Source organism: Protomyctophum parallelum (genome assembly GCF_964188405.1).
Source record: "Protomyctophum parallelum genome assembly, chromosome: 9".
Classification (NCBI taxonomy): Eukaryota; Metazoa; Chordata; class Actinopteri; order Myctophiformes; family Myctophidae; genus Protomyctophum; species Protomyctophum parallelum.
The window spans coordinates 17,420,265-17,440,234 of NC_139706.1; the positions used below are offsets into that span (position 1 = coordinate 17,420,265).

The window sequence follows — 19,970 nt, forward strand, 5'->3', positions numbered from 1 at the left end:
GATGTAGTCCGGCAGTGTGCACACTGCATCTATGAAGCTGCTAGATCTCCAATCCACAGACTGTGGGAAGTTGCAACACGGTTGCAAAGTTGCGATTCGATTGCAGCTGCATTGCTGTTAACGGCTATCAAAATAAATGTGACTAAATTTGACTGAGGGACTGCCATTGGATTTTTTTTAGAATTTTCGTTTTTTTCATGTCATATAAAAGCAGGGAATCATAGCTTCAAATTGACATATTGGTTGTTCACTTTGACCCACCAGTTTCGGAGATATGGTTTATAGAGTAATGTCTTGCAGAAAACAGCGAGTTGAGAAAACAGGCTTGAAAGGTTCACTTCTGTGAACTCCAACATTTCACCTTAGCTACATGTTTGGGCATTTATTTCATATTTACATTTCAGCTCTGACACTTATTTCAGACATGCTCTAGTATGTGAAGAGTCTGCCTGTGCTATTAACTCATTAATGGCAGTCTCTCAGTCAAATCTGGTCACAAATGGATGACCTGTAAGTTACTGAAGGAATGTGAACAATGGAAGTTTACACTTTGTAGTACAACAAAAAAGTTACCTTGCAAATGGATTTCCACCGCATACTTCCAGTGCTTGTTTTCCCCATAGGGTCTTCGTTTTATGCAGTAAATAAGGTCTGTGAGACTAACATAATCTAAATCTAAATTTCACCCGTGTTAATATCTCGACTACAAATTTCTAAGCTGCAATCTGCGCTTATTTGAAACTTATGTTAATCAAGTGTGGTTCAAAAGTTGTAGAATGTGTGTTGATGGTCTGGAAATCATCTTTTTGAACAAAATGTGTTAAATGTCATGTAATATATGCTACAGAGATTATTTTAATTATTTCAAAGCCCAATGCAAACGTTCCATTGTACAGCTACCATAGTGGCAGAAGTAACAGAGGTTCCTTCTCACCAAAGTGGGGGACACGGTTTTAAAAGGCACGGTGCATCCGACATGGCTGGGTGCTCCAAACGAATGCGATTGGCCGCGAGTGGTCGCACCAACCTCTCCCACAGGTTGGTCGGGGAGACGGATTAGGAAGCATAACGTGGTCCTCCGCATGCGCGTTGCACCCTCCCGGTGAAACACCTCGCTCTCAGGGGGATTAAAGAAGTGGCTGGCGATGATGTCATCTGTATCGGAGGAGACACTTGGTTGTCTACATCCAGCCCCGAGACCAAACATTAGGGGTTAAGAAGTGACAGACTACATTTTGGAGAACTGCTAAATAAATTGCGAGATAAATGGGGGGGGGGGGGGGGGGGGGGAAGATAAAGGGGTGAAAAAGGAGCAGTCAATAACCCACTGGTGACTGCCACAAACTTACCAACTTGGGTTAATGCAACATAGATGAAGTGACAACTGCTCAGTCTCCGAGTCTCTTATCATTCCATCACATTGTCTCCCACACTGCCTCCCTGCTATGTATTTCAATGCAGGTACTCAACATTATTTCACATTTCATCAGTATGCATTATTTGGCTTAGGGTTAGTTAAAGCACCACCTCACCACTTTTCAACCTACCTTCATATAACTGGTCCTCACTAATGTTCATGATCAAATGCCACAATTATTTCCTACTCTGTCTGTGTCTCGTGGGAGGGCCGTGGGCAGTTCAGAAACCCGTCCACCAGTGACATCATCGATGGGGAATCCAAGCTAATAGAAACTGCAATGTGATAATGGAAGCCATCATTCTTACGATAATACAAGTTGAAAAGTTGTCCTTTAAGGTTTTCTGTTGTAAACTAAGTTCTGTGGCTATTAGCTTTCACGCAGCACCATAACTTTTCCTGTGAAACTGGCAGTCTGCCAGTGCAATGTCAGCTCAGGCATTTAGAAACGGCATATAGTAGGTATGTTAATGTTTGGTTGCCATTTTGACAGAGATGCCACAATACTGGGGAGGTTATTCAACACAGCTAATTCTGGATCTATTGTCCTCTTGCCATTTTGAAATAGACCCTTGCATGGACTGAAGCTTTACCTCTGGTTTTGGCTTTTCTTATAAAGTCTAATCTTGTTGACGTTCACCTCTCACTTGGATAATACCGAGTGCTCCTGCATAGAATCTGTAGAAATCCAAAGGAAGACATTTAATTCAGAATCGACTAGCTTTTGCATTTCAGAGATTATGCAGTCATAACTCAAATATTATGAACTCATAACTTGGATATCATGAACTGTGGAATCTCCTCCTGCAAGTACTCTGTTGCTGTAAAATACCGTGCTAAGTCTGTGCAGGGTTTTGTATTTCGCACATTACAGTATTGTGCACAGGCAAACAAACAAACTTTGGATTGTAATTACAGTAGATGGAAACTTGCACTTGTCTGATATTCTCTTGCGTGCATGAAAACATACCTTACACGCAGACCGGTGTGGATGTTAACTTTATTTATATTTTTGTTTGTCCAAATTCCATCATGCCGATGATTTTTTGAAGCCACATGGGTGGGGCTCTATCTGGCTTTGTCTGTCGGTGAATGTCTTTTTGTGAGTGTGAATGCACAATATGCATGTCGTTGGTCACTATGTACGTGTGTGTTACGGTGGAATGTATAGTCACACACAGGCTTTGCTTTGTGTCCAGAGCAGGCTGTGATGTGTGACCGGGGGTGTCTGAACGGTCACCTATATAGGCTGGGGGTCATTCACCGCTTTGCTCCACACATCTGTCTCACTCTTATTTATTTTATTTTATTTTTTGTGGAACTGTGTGTGTGTGGGGGGAGATTGAGGCTTCAAGTGTCCTCACACCTCAAGGTTTTTAGTTTTTCCGCACAGTAAAATTCATATTGTCCGTTCAACTCTGAGTGACATGTCGAGAGGATTTGTGTACACTTTTACACTTAATGGGGGGCCATCATTTATCAAACTTGCGAAGACCAAAGAAATGGGCATACGCTGACTCTGATCTCAACGCAACTGCCATTCGGCATTTATTGTATCATCAATTTCATGTGAGCGTAGCCACGGCTCAAATCTTGACGCCAGGTCCTTGTTCACGTACAAATTATGTAATCTTAACATCTAACCATGTGTATAGTGGAAATTACAGGATTAACACTAGGTGACGTCATTACAAGCATTTCAAATCTAGGTGTTGAAAACAATATATCATGTTAGGTTCTGTTGATGCTTGACCTATTTAAACGGGGGCTTAAAGCTTGAACAGTCACTGTGAAATGCGTTCGCACTGTACTACTTGGAATTGTCAGTTATTCTGGCCTGTGGGCTTGTGGACGATAGTGCCATAAGAAATATTATTGCATAAACGGGGTGGTATAGGTGGAGTGTTCCGAGGGAGCAGTTTATGTAACTTGGATAGCATTTTATGTAGACATGGCACTTTATAGTGTATACGCATAGTTTCATTATATCGATATTAGGTATTAGGATGTTGGGTTCTTAGCTTACGTATGATTCAGGATAACAATTTTTATGTATTGGATGTATTACCATGTTTTTATTATTCATGCTTAGTGTAAATGTAAATGCCTAAATTGTATCTCGGCCAGAACTCGGGACTGCACGATGCAGAGAAACTGGACCTCGTTCATCACTTTTATTTTTTATTTATGTAGTGTCTGATTTAGGTTTTCCTTTAGGATATTTCTTGTGGATAGAAGTTAGTGACTACTGGGTTAGAATGGTCTGGTGCCGTTGATGCAGCCGCGATTGCCCCCCCCCCCCCCCCCCCCCCCCCAGACAGACAAATATAACAAAAACACGCCACAAAACAGGAAGCCTATTTCTTATTGGAATTACCTCCCTGTGAGGTTATTGGTGGGTATACCAATGACCTGTCTCATTCCGCACATATGATTGGCTTCTGGGCTGTCTATGTAAATAGGTGTGTGTGTGTGTGTGTGTGTGTGTGTGTGTGTGTGTGTGTGTGTGTGTGTGTGTGTGTGTGAATCCTGGTGACTGACTGGTGGGGTTTCTTTGCTTGTCAGTCTTCCGCTTCTCCATGTCATAAAACTTGCGGATCAAAACACCTGACGTTCTTAAAGGAGAATTCCATACTAAAAGGCTTTCTTACCTTTCTTTGTAGTTGTTACGTCCCCACCAAAGAGGTCCAGGTGTTATTTTGTGCAAAAGCTCCTTTTTGGCTATGTCCCTTACCATAAGCCCTAAATGAATTGCATTGAATTGAATGGGATTTTTTTTTTTGTATATATCCTCTCTTCATAATGTAAATAATATCCCAAGCGGCACACTTTACTACTTATTTCTATGGAAATAAGCGAATTAGCACAACACCCCATAGCCCCATTCAATTCCTATTCAATGCAATTCATTGAGGGCTTATGGTAGGGGAAATAGCCAATAAGGAGTTTTTGCACACAAAAAAACACCTGGACCTCTTTGGTGGGGACGTAACGACTACAAAGAAAGGTAAAAAAGACTTCTAGCATGGAATTCTCCTTTAAAGCTGTGATATGACGACCGCTCTGTAAATCACACGTGAGTCTGACTCTTGAGCCTGATTTCCGGGGCTAGGATCTAATCTTCTATTGATACACAAGGCCCATAGAGAGAGGTGGAAAGGGAAGCAAAGCAGTGTTGTTTTCGACGACTAAAACTATGACGGAAAATGTTCGTCAACTACCTTTTTTCCACTGACGAAAACTAAATGAAAACTAAGCTATGGTGACTAAAACTATGGCTAAACATACTGTCTATTTTGTCAACAAATAAAAACTAGACTAAAATGTTAGGAAAGGACTAGTTGACAAGAGATCCAGTATAAGTATTTTTACACTTGGTTGCATGCTGAAAATAGCAGATTTACAAGCTCACAACGCGTCGCGCTGCGCTGCTATTTTCAGCAAGTGTAAAATCAGCCATTACGACGGCATCAAGGCCCCGCCAAAATACATTTTAGTCGACTAAATCAACTGTAGATTTAGTCGACAAAAATCTCATGATATTTAGTCGACTAAAACTAGACTAAACACTAAAACATTCCGGGTGACTAAAATGTGACTAAAACCGAATGAAAACTATTCAAGAGACTCATGACTAAAACTAAAATAAAAAATGTGCTGCCAGAAACGACACTGAACCAAAGTGCACCCAAATGGGATCTCCGGCTACAGGTCGCTCAGAGTTAAATGAACAATGATTAAATTATTTTACTGCGTCATCGTTTCCTAACAGAGATGACGCTGTCTTTTCATCATATCTTTTGGATTCCATTAGACTCCCATCTATCATCATCATTCTGAGTGTCTTGATCTGCACTGAGATCTGTGCACTGCTCGCTCAAAGTGGCAAAAATAAATTTAAAATGGCTTTTCCCCCCAAATGTCTTTCCATTCCTCCTTCTTCTCCTCCGTGACCCCCCTCCATCCCCCATCCCTTATTTTTGATCACATCTTCAACCTACTCTGCTCCTGTCTCTATTCATTGGTGTCTCTTAAAAAAAATCCCTCATTCCATCCATCTTTTGTTTTTTTGCGTATTATTGTGTTTTTCTGTGTTTAAAACGTGTTTTTTCCCTTCTACTCAAACCTTGCTCCATCCTTTAACCTTGCCCTCCTTTCTGTGTTGCCCCATTTCTTTACTCACCCATCCCTGCATCTTTTCTCCTCTCCACTCCCCATCTTTCTCTCACCCCCCCCCCCTCTTTTCCATCCTTCTCTTTCTCTCAATCTCAAACCCCCTTCTCCCCTATACATCCTCTCGTCCTCTCACGGCACTTCATTTTTTCTGTCTCTTCATCCTCTCTCTCTCTCTCTCTCTCTTCACCCCATTGTCTTTCTCTCACCCCCCCTCTCTCTCTCTCTCTCTCTCTCTGTCTGTCCGTCTGTCTGCCTGTCTGTCTCCACCCCCTTGCAGGTTGTGAGCCAGCGGTTCCCTCAGAACAGCATCGGTGCGGTGGGCAGTGCCATGTTCCTACGCTTCATCAACCCGGCCATCGTCTCTCCGTACGAGGCGGGCATCCTGGACAAGAAGCCCCTGCCCAGGATAGAACGTGGCCTCAAACTCATGTCCAAGGTACACAGGCTGGGGGGGAGTGAGGCTTATTGTCGGGGACGACGCAATGATTTAGAAACAAAGTCTGGTTCTCTTGTTGTGTTTGTTTTTCTTTCTTTTAGTCGTTTTGATTGTTTCCACACCCTCTGCACAGAGAGATAAAAGATATGACTTTTCCTGGCGGAACACCACAGTGTGGCTCCATGGCCACTAGGGAATACATTTACTTTTATATACCGTACATGCTGAATAAATAACATTATTGTGACTTTTCATGCAGTTTGAAGTAGCCTATAAATAATACATCACACCTGTGAATTGAGGGGTGCCCACTGAGGCTGCCATGTGATGTCACAACGACTGGGGGGGCCTGTTTTGTTTTTGTTAGGAGCAGCTAACATTTTCGTCTTACGCGATTAAATTCCCATTGACAATGAATGGGACAATTTTACGTCATAGTGTCTGAGCAAATAGACATGTCGGGTCACGATGATGTAATTTGTTTGTCCGGTGCGTATGCCGTAGCTGCATGATTTGCTTTACAGAGCAACGGAGAAAGAAAGCAAAGAAAAGCAAGGCATAAATACATGTATAGTGATCTGAAACCTACCTTTTATTACGTCTCCATTGAGAGCCAGTTATACCCTGGCATTGGTAACCACAGTATACTACTCATCAACTTACAAATTACATATACATATATAGGCATTCAGTGTCGGGTGGATTAAAGGTAACAGCCGACAGTACTTGCATGCTCTGCTTGTGCACTAGTAGGCAATTTATGGCCTACTTGTGTGCAACGCGCAAGTAGGCACTCAATAGAGTGCAGTTCTAGTTTTTATTTTATGTCCATAGACATAAAACATGAATAAGACAAACATTAAAGGTCCATAGACTTGGCTGCCACATGACGTCATGTCTGAAAGCCCCACAAAAATAGGAAGCAAATTCTTTTTTAAACAAAGATCTTGAAACGTAACGAGTGTTCTGTGAAAGGTAATTGATACTAGGCATCCATCAGATAGTGGTGTTCCTGAAGCCTGGGTTTTTCCACAGTGGTGGCTTTTGATTTAGGCATTCCTTTTTAATCAAACAAAGTTGCTTCCCATGTTTGTCCCTCCAGATCCTGCAGAGCATTGCCAACCATGTGTTGTTTACTAAAGAGGAACATATGAGGCCGTTTAATGACTTTGTGAAGAGCAACTTTGACGCTGCCAGGCGGTAAGGCAACCGGCGCATAATCCCTGCAAAGCTTTTTTTTTATTTAATTAATGCCTTAATTCACTCATGTCCTCATGTTGGAAGAAAGGGTTCCGTATACTCGGTCCCCGGAGTTGAAGAAGCGCTGCAAAACACATCCATTATCACACATTCTCAGGAACTTGGATAAAAGTGCAGTTGTTTTTTTTCCCTCCCATTGACGGCCTGTAATACTGTGTCCCTCTGATGCCCACATATGGAGATTTCTGTTTGTGTCTCTCTCTATGTCCCTTTATTCCTATATATGGAGTTCTGTGTCAGGCATGCCCACATATGGAGTGTTGTGATGTCAGCACAGGCCAGCTCCATATATGGAGCCTGGGCAGGGACCCTAGTGTCCAGAGCAGGGGGGCAGTCAGACAGATAGCCACTAAGAAAATCAGGACTTCCTAAAAGTTCATATAATGGCCTGTTGAGGCGCTGTCATTGGGCCCAAAAAAACCCATATCTCCATAGAGGCCCATGTATTTGGGCCCAACTTCACCTAGACTGTATTACCTTAATAAACATGGTCATGAATACTTTCTGCTTCCAGTCACTAGTTTAAAGTCTCATTTCTCATGTCATAATATTCTTTTTGGAAAATTATGGTCCCTTTATTAAAGAAATGACCATAAAGTCGCGTATGTTCTGAGGGGCATGGCTACCGTTACAGTCTATGAACGGGAGCCACCCCCCGTTCAGTCAAAATAAAAACCAACGAAGAGTAAGGGGGGAAGTCCCGCCTCGTTGTCTGGGCCAGCCAATGGCCAGCTGGGCCCAAACGGAGCCAGCCAATAGCCAGCTGGGCCCAAACGGATCTAGAAATATGGCGACTTACAGTGCAAGGAATTACAGGCTTCATTTTACGTCCATGTTAGACCCGGGGAACGCTTTGTCCATATTTTTTACAGTCTATGTTCCAGAGGCCTTTTGTGGCAGTTCTGGACAACCAAAGTTGGTCCGACAACACCAGGCACTGCACTCCCTGACACACACACGCGCGCGTGTCACATTTATTAACACTTATTTCTGAATAATTGTTATAATCATTTACATGTTGGAAAACATTTTCAAATATAAAAAAAGAGCAGAAATTGCAGATCTACAAGCTTCCAACACGTCACTAAGTAAGGCGTTGTAGGCTTGTAGATCTGTTATTAACCGCTGCTATCAGAGGGCCGGAGGTGGGCAAATTATTGTGATTTTTCTTTAATTTAAATGTATGCAAAGGTTTGAACAGATGACTGGATATAATTCTGACGGTTATGTAAAAGAATTGCAATTATCTCAAATAATTAGCGATTGTGTAATAACTGTGAGGGGCCTGCTTCCCAGCTGTGATGACTCATGTGAATGTTTTCAAGGCAGTGTAGTATTCTCATCTTCATAATGGCCATTACAGGCCTAATGCCAGATCATCTTTTTAGAAGCTGTGTGTTGTATGGAGGTGTCACCGTGGTGTCTAACCTCTTGCCCCCCCCGGCAGGTTCTTTCTGGACATTGCGTCAGACTCGCCCCCCAGTGACTCCGTCAACCACAGCCTGTCCTTCATCAGTGACGGCAACGTGCTCGCGCTCCACCGGCTACTGTGGAACAACCAGGAAAGGATTGGACAATACCTGTCTTCCAACAGGTCTGGGAACATGCACGCACAGACACACACAAGAGTGACACAGAGACACTCACACAGACACTCTTGTTTATAGTAAGAGGATATACATTGCAGACGTGCACGCACACATGTACACACTCCTTTAAGGCAGTGTTGTTTTCGTCGTCTAAGACGAAAAATGTTCGTCGACTACCTTTTTTCACTGACTAAAACGAAATAAAAACGAAATAAAAATGATGACTAAAACTAAGACTAAATATACTGACAATTTCGTCAACAAATAAAAACTACCGTAATTTCCGGACTATAAGGCGCACCTGAATATAAGCCGCACCAGCCAAATGTAGGGAAAATCCCAAATATGTACGTATACAAGCCGCACCGGACTATAAGCCGCAGGTGGCCCCCTAGTGGCCGTTACGTTAGCTCAGAGCCTCAGATGGCTCTGCGTTAGCTGTAAAAATCCATAGATTAGCCGCACCGTTGTATAAGCCGCAGGGTTCAAATCATGGGTAAAAAGTTGCGGCTTATAGTCCGGAAATTACGGTAGACTAAAATGTTAGGAAGGGACTAGTGGACGAGATCCAGTTTTATGCTGGGTTGCATGCTGAAAATAGAAGATATACAATCTCACAACGCGTCGTGATCTGCTATTTTCAGCATGCAACCAAAGTGTAAAATATGTCATTACAACGACATCAAGGCCTGTCAAAACACATTTTAGTCGACTAAATCAACTGTAGTTTAGTCGACTAAAATCGTATGACATTTAGTCGACTAAACACTAGAACATTCCAGGTGACTAAAATGTGACTAAAACTAAGTGAAAACTATTCAAGAGACAACAACTAAAACTAAAATAGAAATTTGCTGCCAAAAACAACACTGCTTTAAGGCAAGCGGACAGCAGGGGACATAGTGTTTGCTGCGAGGAGTGTAACATCTGTTAGTCTGGGTTTGGACGTCAGCCTGTCTAGCGCTGCAGCAGGTGACGGTCCATCTGCTGTTTAATGTACCACAGAACTATACCCTTCACTCGTATCACAATGTCTTAAAATCTTAAAAAGGATCAAACATTGCATAGAATTGAGTTGTGAGCTTTCGTCTTTGTTATTATTGTAATCTTTTCACACATTCTTAAAAGCTTCTGAAAATGTATACGATCTGCAAGCTCACAAATCATCGCAGCAATTCTTCCACTATCTATCTATGAAATGAATACGGGGGTGCCGTGAGATTTTGAATTGTGAACAAACAGTAGAAAATGGACTGCTGAAAATGACTACCTCAACAAGAAATGGGTCGGTATTAAAGGAGAATTTCATGCTAGAAGTCTTTCTTACCTTTATTTTTTATTACGTCCCCACCAAAGAGGTCCAGGTGTTATTTTGTGCAAAAGTGCATTGTTGGCTATTTCCGCTAATATAAGCCCTCAATTGTTTTTTTTTTTTTTTTTGCTAATTTGCTTATTTCCATCGAGATAAGTAGTAAAGTGTGCCACTTGGGATACTATTTACATTATGAAGAGAGGATTAATTTTTTTTATTTTTGAGCGATGGAAATAAGCTAATTAGCACAACAACCCAATCACCCATTCCATTCAATTAAATTCATTGAGGGCTTATGGTAGGGGAAATAGCCAATAATGCCCTTTTGCACAAAATAACACCTGGACCAATTTGGTGGGGACGTAACGACTACAAATAATGGTAAGAAAGCCTTCTAGCATGGAATTCTCCTTTAAATAATGTGTCAATATGGTTTATTCTTTCTTTCACTGTCGATACACACTTAGAACTCATGTGCACATCTGACACTTTGTGTTGAATCAAGAGATGCCAAGGACCCCCAAAATGTATTTGGATGTGGACCCCACATCTGAAAAGGTTTTGTGCCAGGAACCCCCAGAAGAAGAGTAGTGTTAAAAAAAAAGCTAAATGATTCACTTTCAACCTTTTTCCAAAAATAACAACTTGCATCTCGGCTATTTTTGAGAACCACTGATTTAAATCCCAAGAATCTTACTGAAAAACGTATGTTGCTCAAATCAAAAATGACACGGATGCTTTCCTGGTTTTAATGAACTGTTAAGTCTGTGGTGTCATCTGTGGTACAGGTGTAACATATTGTGGCTATAATTAATTGAGTCATTAATTACCACCTGTCCTGCACGGGTCCAATTTTCGAAACCCGCACCCGCCCCGCCTGTCAATCATCACTTCCGCAACCCGCCCGTTACCCGTGATTTATATAATACTCTAAAACAGAATCCCAGACCCGTCAAAAAATGGACCCGTTACCCGTTCGTATCACTGTTCGCTATCTTTGACTTTACTTCTTCCAACACGTGTGGTGGTTGTGGTGGTGGTTTGGTGGTGGTAGTTGACTGAGGCTGCTGCTGCGTTTTAACTCAACATAAAGGTATATCATGAAGACATGTAGTTGACTGAGGCTGCTGCTGTGTTTTAACTCAACATAAAGTTATATCATGAAGACATGTAGTTGACTGAGGCTGCTGCTGCGTTTTAACTCAACATAAAGGTATATCATGAAGACATGTAGTTGACGGGAGGGAATCGGTTACGCTTGAAAATCTGCTGCGAGGAATAATCCGGCGCCATGTACCACAGACTGACTGACGTGTAGCCTTAACAATAAAAGTGAGATTATCAATACCAACACATGAGCCTCTAAAACAGCCTAATGTTTGATGCCATTTGTCACATTCCAGGGACCACAAGGCCGTGGGCAGACGGCCCTTTGACAAGATGGCCACCCTGCTGGCCTACCTGGGACCCCCTGAGCACAAGCCTGTGGCCGATACCCACTGGTCCAGTCTAAACCTCACCAGTTCCAAGTTTGAGGAGTTCATGACCAGGTACAACTATGATTTTGTTATTTTCCCTAAAGACTATTTTGTAATTCAAATGTTTAATTATTTTGAAGACATTACTGTTTTTTTGGACATGATGAGTGTGGAGAGACATGGACAAACGGCCTACAATATATAGTTTTCTAACGATTCTCTACTGTGAAGTTGGGCCCAGTGAAATGTCCAGACGTTTTTGACTTGGGTGGCCTTACAGTATCGGTTCACTTTTTTTACCTAGCTTTTGAAATGCATAAAACAAAAATATTGTTTGTTTGATCAGGACTTAATAAACACGACGTTTATTCAGTTTTAACTCACTTTATTGACCGCACACCGGCGGGACATGTAAACACAGTTCCCTCCACAATTCACATCTGAGGCCCAGCGCTCACTGCGCATGCGTAAAGGAGTGTCGTAAAGTAGAACACAACTTCACATTGTCCATTCCATGTATAACTATAAATAGTGCGTGTTAAATAAGTAAGTCAGAGAGGATTATTGTCTGTATCAGCCAGGGTGCGGGAGTCTATCCCTGTTTCAATGCGCTAGACCTCTGTGAGATGGATTGCTGAGGTGGAGCGCAACACCTACCATCAGCTCCCAGTACTTTCTTTCTTTCTCTCTGACCTTTATTTATACTCTGAATACAGTTGAGGGCAAGCCCTCATTTTCAACGTAGCCGAGGTTACAATACATAAAATACAGTCACAAGACAATACACTTTCTGCACGTCTTCGAGCCTTGAGCATTGTGCCTTTTGACTGTGTGTCCTCCTAGACATCAAGTCCATGAGAAGGAGGAGTTCAAAGCCTTGAAGACCCTCAACATATTCTACCAGGCGGGCACCTCCAAGACCGGCAACCCTGTCTTCTACTATGTGGCTCGCAGGTAAGGATCGAAGGCCTTCTACCCCCCCAGCCAGTGTAAAATACCCGGTAAGCTGGGGCCTCGAGTGGCTTATTGCTTTTCTAAAACGGTTACAAACATATACCAATATTAACCTAATAAAACTATTAAATTCACAAAAGTAGCTACGCTTTGCGCCACCAGAGTGAGCGAGCCAGAGCCACAACACTTCCTTGTTTTGCTCGGCAAGTAGCCTATGTGACGGTAGAATAGCGATTGATGTATTTACGGGGCTGCCTGGAGCCACACATTCACAGTCATATGAGCTTAGACGCCCGCACGGCATGTGTTTGTAAAGCAATCAAGCGCTCCCCTTCCCCAGTTCAGCTACAAGGCTGCAGGATGATACAAAGTGATTGAAGGAGTGGGTTATCGGTGAAATTTACACCGGTCACGTGACGGTAACCAGCCAATCCGAATGAAGTATCGGGACTACCCGTTTTAGAATTTACATTTTACCTTAACAGTAAACTCTGCCGAATGTTATGTAAGAGCAAAATGGAAGCTGTGTGAATATGATCAGTTGATCCTTTACATTGTGTAGATTTAGTTGTACCAATTGGCAAGTATTGGCAATCCTATTGACAGTGAGTGCTTTGCTCTTTGGCATGCCTCACTTAAACAGACTCATGAATTTAAGTTCTGCACTCAAATATACAGAGACATTTCTTGTGACCGTCTTCATTGTGGGTTAGAACTTAAGGTCCAGTTATTGATTTGGAATCAATAACTGGAGGTAGAGTGTTAGTTAGTGTTGAAGTGTCCTTGAGCAAGACACTGAAGCACCAGCTGCTCCTGATAAGCAGGTTGGTGCCTTGCATGGTTTCCTATTCCTCTGCCTCCATTTTGTAAAAAACGACAAAAACAGATCTAGCCAGCCGTCACAAGGTAGCACAGGAAAAAAAAGAGAGAAGTTGGTGTAGTCTCACACTGTTTATTGACGTGAAAACTATTCTATAAAGAAGATTTGAAAGTTACATTGATGTGCTGCACTTTCCACAATCCAGCGCATTCCTAAATGTAGCAACACTCTTACATCAGATGCAGTGTATAGGATATATATGACATCTTTTTTTCAAATGCAGAGCCAGGGGACATATCGGTAAAATGGTGCATGCCACTTCTCCACTCGCACACAATAGAAAGGGAACCGTACATAAACGACAGTGGACATGAATGGCAGCCGTCCATGTTCTCTCTACCCAGCGGTGATGTACCGCACTGTGACGCAGGCGAAGGCGAAGCACAGCGTCACGACCTGTGCTGGTCCCACGCCGGTTCCGACCGGAGAGGAGCTGACGGGGGCTGCTGTGGTGGCTGTGGTGGTAGTTATGTTGTTCCCCTCGGCCGGCTGGAACTGCGCCATGGTTAGCATCACTGCCATGAGCCCAGTCACAAACCGGTTATTCATGGTGGCTTGCTACTTAACCTGGGAGTACAAAGTCACACACACACACACACACACACACACACACACACACACACCACTTATTAAGTGGTTGAATTGAGATGTCTGACTTAAATTCATACTGTGTAACTTTCTTCTTTTTTTTTTTTCTTTTTTTTTTAATTATTTTCATATAATTATTCACTGGCAGTGGCAGGATTTATTTTTTCCCCCCATTCATTTAGATTTGTATAGAGGTTATGCGCATGCATAAAGTTAGTGGCAAATCAAGTGGCAAACTGAGTTTAACGTCACTTAATACAATCATAATAGGACTTCTGTTTGGATGGATGGGCTGTGAAGGCCATAAAGTTGTTTTTTTGCCACTGTTAGGCGTTCTGCATAGCTTCCGCCTTCCTCACCACATTTATCTAAAACGTGTGGTGGTACAGTAGCTGTGGTATAAATTTAGCTATTTTGTATAAAGTGATAATTTCCCCCTAAACTTGCCTAGTGCTTGATAAGATATCAGATTCTAACATAACATGTACAGCAATTTAATGAATACTATATTGAGATTAAATATCTTCTCATCTTGAAATGATTCGCCAAAACCTCATTCTATTCCCATTTTTAATCTGAGAAAATTTAGGAAGTTGAGGAAGAAAATGTGACAACAATATAATTGTGACAGACATAGAGACAATGGCATTGTTGCATCCATATAAAGCCATATCGCGGGGTTATATATAAACATATAAAACAGGGTTTTGAGGTGTTTTTCTACTCACCAGTGTGTAGGTATGGTATGGTATGGTATGGAAGTTGTGTCCTGGATGGTGATCAGCCAAATGTCTACTCTGCCGTTTCCTCATTTACACTTTTGTCTCATAAAAAAAGAGGATGGTCTGTTCCTGCATGACCACAGCCTATCTGGTCCACCCAGTCGTGACAAAGGTGACCACTGCTCCACTCCCTTATTTAGGTCGAGTAAATGCAGAGTATGCATTTCACGTACGTACGCATATGCAAATGTACAGTGACAAATACCCCAACAACTAAATAGGACAACATTATTTAAATAATTATAATTGTAGTGCATTGCTGAAAATGAACACTCGTGCTACTACTCTGGGTAATTAAAGCGGGGAAAAGAATGCTAATGACTTACTGGTTTGGAGTACTATTTTAATAGCCTAACTATTGTACTTGTGTCTGTATGATACCGTACCTGATCCTATATGCACTGCAGTGCACCTCAATGTTCACAGTAGCCTCGGAAACCCAGCAAGGGTTATTGACTGTGTGTGGCCCGGGTCAGCCTTCATGGACCACAGATTATAGCCCGTTAGTTCCAGCTCAGCTGAAGAATCTGGACTGTGTATATACCGGCAGGCTATTGCTTTTGTAGAAAGGGAAAGCTATGCTAGCTTATATACATAGATCATATATACATACAGTATAAAAGTATAGATGGGTCACAAGAGCCCTCAAGTACTTCCGTGTTCACACTTCACAAACACCTACTTCACTGAGGTATCCGATGACAATTATTATTGCTATGAAAACCATAACCAATGCATCTTGATGTCAAACGACCATGTCAAGGAGTCACCCATGGAGTGATAACTTTTTGTGGTCCAGACTCCAGACCCCCTTGCTATTAATGGGAATTACCTTGCTATACATTCACTTCTATGCATTCAGCAAGAGGGTCGTGATTTCAAGGCCTATCCTTTTTGGAGATCTAGGTTGATATAAGGATGTGTGAAGTATGCAAAGTGATAGCCCAAACCAATGGATGAATGCATTCCAGCTGTTTTCTCGTATTTTATCTCAAATAAATCATAAAGTACAGCAGCATCTGTCAAAGGACAAGCATTATAGTGAGAGCAGAGCATTCACGTTATCACACTAAGTGTATCGGGATCATTTAATTGTTTTCTTTTATGTATACAGTACATTCATCTGGATATAGTATGTATAAGAGTTTGAAAGACATTGTCATATTGCACTTTGTAGATCAGCTAGCTGTTAGATGACAGAAAATTGACATTATCATAGTGATTTTAGGCAGTAACAGTCAGAACAGTTAAAAATATATATAACGGAAGAGAAGAGTGTGTCCTATCATTCTTGGTCGTACATTCAGTTTCCAAAACCATCCATTGAGTCTTGTATTCTGGCAAGTCCAACGTGGGTTTCAGAATGCGCTGAAGGCTGCCACAATGACTAAAACATTCATGGTGACCGCTCGGGGGTTCTGGACAAAGAGTCTGTGGCCTCGGCTCCGCGTGTTCCCCATGTTCGGCTTCTTGGCCGCGGAGCGCGGCCGCACAGTTGTGCTTGTGCGCGTAGAGAGGCTGTAAAAGGACGTGGAAGATGTCCAGTCAAACAGCATTTGGTCCACGGATGCATTCGCTCCCTCTCTTTCTTCGTCTCCGTACATGCTGGTCTCGACAAGTGCCGATTTCGCCTGGTAAGCAGAAGTAGCATCCGCAGTCCTTGCCGGAGGTCTTGGACGGCCGTGTCCAACGTCCGCGGCACTCCCGGCCCCGAGCGGTAGCTCCGTGTGTGCCGCAAAGTGCCATTCCCCCCCAGGGGTCGCCAGATGAGCCTGTCCGCAGGTGGGCCTCGTGTAACAGGGGCAGCCCGAGACCGTGGCGCGGGTCTGCTCGGCCCACCGCACGAGCCTCGTGATGTTCTCCTCCTCCTCGCAAGCCCACGGATTATCTCCGAGCGTTATCAGCTCCAGTCGCGTCAACCTGCTGAAGATCCCGCCGGGCAGCCACGAGAAACGGTTGGCGTGCAAGTAGAACCGCTCCAGCCTGGGCAGTCGATCCAGGGTGCCCGGCAGGATCTTCACCAGGTAGTTGTGGGACAAGTCGATGGCCTCCACGTTGTGCGGCATGTTGGTGGGCACGGTCCAAAAGCGGTTCCGGCTGAGGTTGAGCTCGTGGAGGCTGGGCAGCGTGTTGTTGATGAAGACCACCCTCTCCAGCTCGTTGTCCGACAGGTCCAGGACTCTCAGGTTCCAGTGGTAGGCCGTGTCGTTTTTGTCCAGGGAGCGCAGGTGGTTCCCCGCCGTGCGGAGGTCCCACAGTGACTTTGGGAGGGCGGGAGGGAGATGTTCCAGTCGGTTGAAGGACAGGTCCAGAGTCCGCAGGTGGGCATAGTGGCTGAGCTGACTGTCTAGCTCCCACAAGCTGACGGAGACAGAAGGAAAGCAGTTTTTTTAAATGTGTCATTTCAATTTCAACGCACGGTTAATGCCACTGATTGCACTCCTCTTGACAAATTGAATATGACCTTTTACACGTTGACTAAGTCAACAGAGAAGCGTTATACAGAATGCATCCGCCATTTTGATTTATTCCACCACAGTCTGAACCTGCTTTCCTACCCTAGAACTTTCCTTGGACCCTCTCACATCCTCGTAGATGACTCCTCCTAACCCCCCTGGGCCCGTTTGAGCTTTGGTTTCGACGCACTTACAAATCCCCCAACAGAGAGAAGGAGCGTAGTTTCTTTACCTGTTGAAGGACAGGTTCAGGAAGCGGATGTTGTGCTGCAGGCCCGGGGGAAGTTTGGTGAGGCCCCGAGAGGAGCAGTCCACCACGCGGTGGCCCCGGCTACAGTAGCACATGGACGGGCAGATGGACCGGACCCAGCCCCCCAAGAGCCCCGACGCCAGGAGGACCAACACACAGGCCAGTGGAGCGCAGTGGGGAGGCATCGTGAGTGATCTGAGAGAGGGTTTCAGAAGAAGGGAGACAGGGGAAGATAATTGGATGGAAGAGGGGGAAAAGGGTGTTAGAAATGTGAGAGGAGGTGGAGAAAAAAAAAATTCTAGTTGATTGGACGTAACTGAAGTGATGGGGATGGAAGAGTGGTCCCTGATTACAAGCTACATTTGAGGACCCAGCTGACCAGTCTGTAGCTTTTGCATGGAAATGCCAAGAAAGGACAAATTGAATATATGTGCCAGTGACTATTGACTAGATCAATACAGTGTATGTTAGACCTATTAGGCACTTCTTTGTGCTCCTGCTTTGCTCCAAGCATTGTTTACTTCATCTCCTGCTTTTTCCATAGCACTCTTCACTCTAATTTGCTCTGGTTTGAGCGCTCATGCTAACGGATGCTAATTGTAAATTATAAATCCATTGCTTCATCAATGGGTTTGGTGGAGATTTTAATTGTTCTTGACCAGTTGGCACGATCAGTGTTTGATTCATGCCATATTCTTACAAGACAGAGAGCGGAATAGCAACTAACTGTGAATTTAAGTCCTCTTTCATAGAGATTTGGGTGTAGCAAGCTGTAAATTCAGAGTAGACGTCGAGCTACAATAGCTTCTCAAGTAGACTGCATGGTGTCACTGTCGTCTTGTATTTACTCAGAACTGGCTTTATTGTCGTCTTGCTGGTGCTATTTGCAATCATTTATCCCACGGCTATCACGATAAAGCACCCATCACATATTATTTCTAACAAATGGTCTGTAGCTTGAGTCTGTTTTTAAATGTATTGCCATGTTATTTTAGTCTGAATTCAGCCATTGTATTGGTTTGGGAAAGCTGTTGTAAAATGGCCTGCATAAGCAACATCAGCATTAATGGAACACATAAGCATTAATGGAAGACATAAGCTTATATGATGACCAAAACACTTTGTGGCCTCTGCTCCTCCCCTCCCCTCACGTTGGAAACGTTTAGGGCACTGCCAATGGGGGTGTCCTGTGTTTTGACTTGGCCAAATAGCTTGGCTTGACTCTGATGCGGTCAACAACGGTCCCAGTCATTCTGTATCAAGCCCTGCCAGTTGGGGCAAGGCAGCGCTGAAATACTGCAGCGGGAGACGGCCGAATTCACTCGCACATGATTCACACAGACTTGCCGTCTCCCGAGTGCCAGGAGATGAGTGGTTTGAGGTGACTGTGTGTGTGTGTGTGTGTTTGTGCCATGCTCAAAGATGATTGTGTCATGTGCCAACACCCCTCCATGCTTAACGTGTGCAGCATTCACGAAACTTCTTCCACCCCCGTAGCACAGCAGGTGTTTTCAGTAATTACAGATGTTTGCATGACGGTCACTGCAATCTCATTGTCGGGTTCCAAGCAGATAATGGTACATGGTACTACATGTATACGAGATGATTCTAAGGTGGGGTGTATTTCTTTTCACGAGCACTCGTAGCCTGTCAAAGACGAGTTGCTACACTGCAGTCCATTGGGCTAATGTGCTCCACAATCCGTCCTGGAAATCAGGTCTGTGTGTATTTGTGTGTGTGTGTGCCTGCATGTGCTCGCTTGCGTGCCCTTCCTGTGCGAGTCCTCATTTTGTTGTGTAAATCACTCACCTCATCCTCTCCATCCTCTCAATCTGTCATCTCTCCGTGTGTGCCTTCGGTGTCCTTCCTCCACACCTATTCCACCGTTGTTGCTCTCTCGTTTTCACTATCTCCTTCCTCCTTTCTCTCTTCTTGAGCAGCTGACTGGACAAAAGAGGTTATCAGGTCAAAATACTTCTCATGTCTCTCTCCTTCAAACCTCGTCTGGTTTTTTTTCTACTCGTCTTTCCTGCGTTTAATTTTTTTGTATTCCTGCGATCTTTTCCTCTCCTCTTCGTGTGATTATTCCTCCTCCGTCTCTCTCTCTGGGTTTTGGGGGGGGTGTAGCGTCGTTTATTTGTCAGCCCTTCTCTTGCTGGCAGCGATGTCCTGACATGGCAGTGGGCCCCCCCTGTTTCCCAGCCTGCCCTGCCGTGCACTCCTCCTCTGTATTCTGCAGGCTCCTGATGCGCTCTGCAACGGGCAACGGGAACAGTCTGCTACAGGAGGAACGAATGGAGGAGGAACACATGGAGGGAGAGGGAGAAATGCAGCACAGAGCAGTCCCCCTACCGCTGCTGAGGATAGAAGGGCGGGGGTTCGGGAGGAGAAA

General features: G+C 43.8%; 2 protein-coding genes across 14 annotated transcripts in view; one reads left to right on the top strand and one right to left on the bottom strand.

Moving 5' to 3' along the window:
* nf1a (neurofibromin 1a) overlaps positions 1-19,970 on the top strand; it is a 118,696-nt gene that overhangs the window by 50,664 nt on the left and 48,062 nt on the right. For all 13 annotated transcript variants that reach the window (XM_083773862.1, XM_083773864.1, XM_083773868.1 and 10 more), the window contains 5 exons: positions 5,871-6,029; positions 7,132-7,229; positions 8,737-8,883; positions 11,594-11,740; positions 12,512-12,622. In XM_083773862.1, coding sequence (XP_083629988.1) covers positions 5,871-6,029; positions 7,132-7,229; positions 8,737-8,883; positions 11,594-11,740; positions 12,512-12,622 — 662 coding nt within the window. The remainder of the gene's footprint in view (positions 1-5,870; positions 6,030-7,131; positions 7,230-8,736; positions 8,884-11,593; positions 11,741-12,511; positions 12,623-19,970) is intronic.
* Positions 16,231-19,530, bottom strand: omg (oligodendrocyte myelin glycoprotein; the record flags this gene model as incomplete). Its single annotated transcript, XM_083772437.1, has 3 exons — positions 19,388-19,530; positions 17,561-17,773; positions 16,231-17,233 (listed from the first exon to the last, which is right to left on the bottom strand). The coding sequence occupies exons 1-3, from the start codon at positions 19,399-19,401 to the stop codon at positions 16,231-16,233; spliced, it is 1,230 nt and encodes a 409-aa protein (XP_083628563.1). The 5' UTR covers positions 19,402-19,530.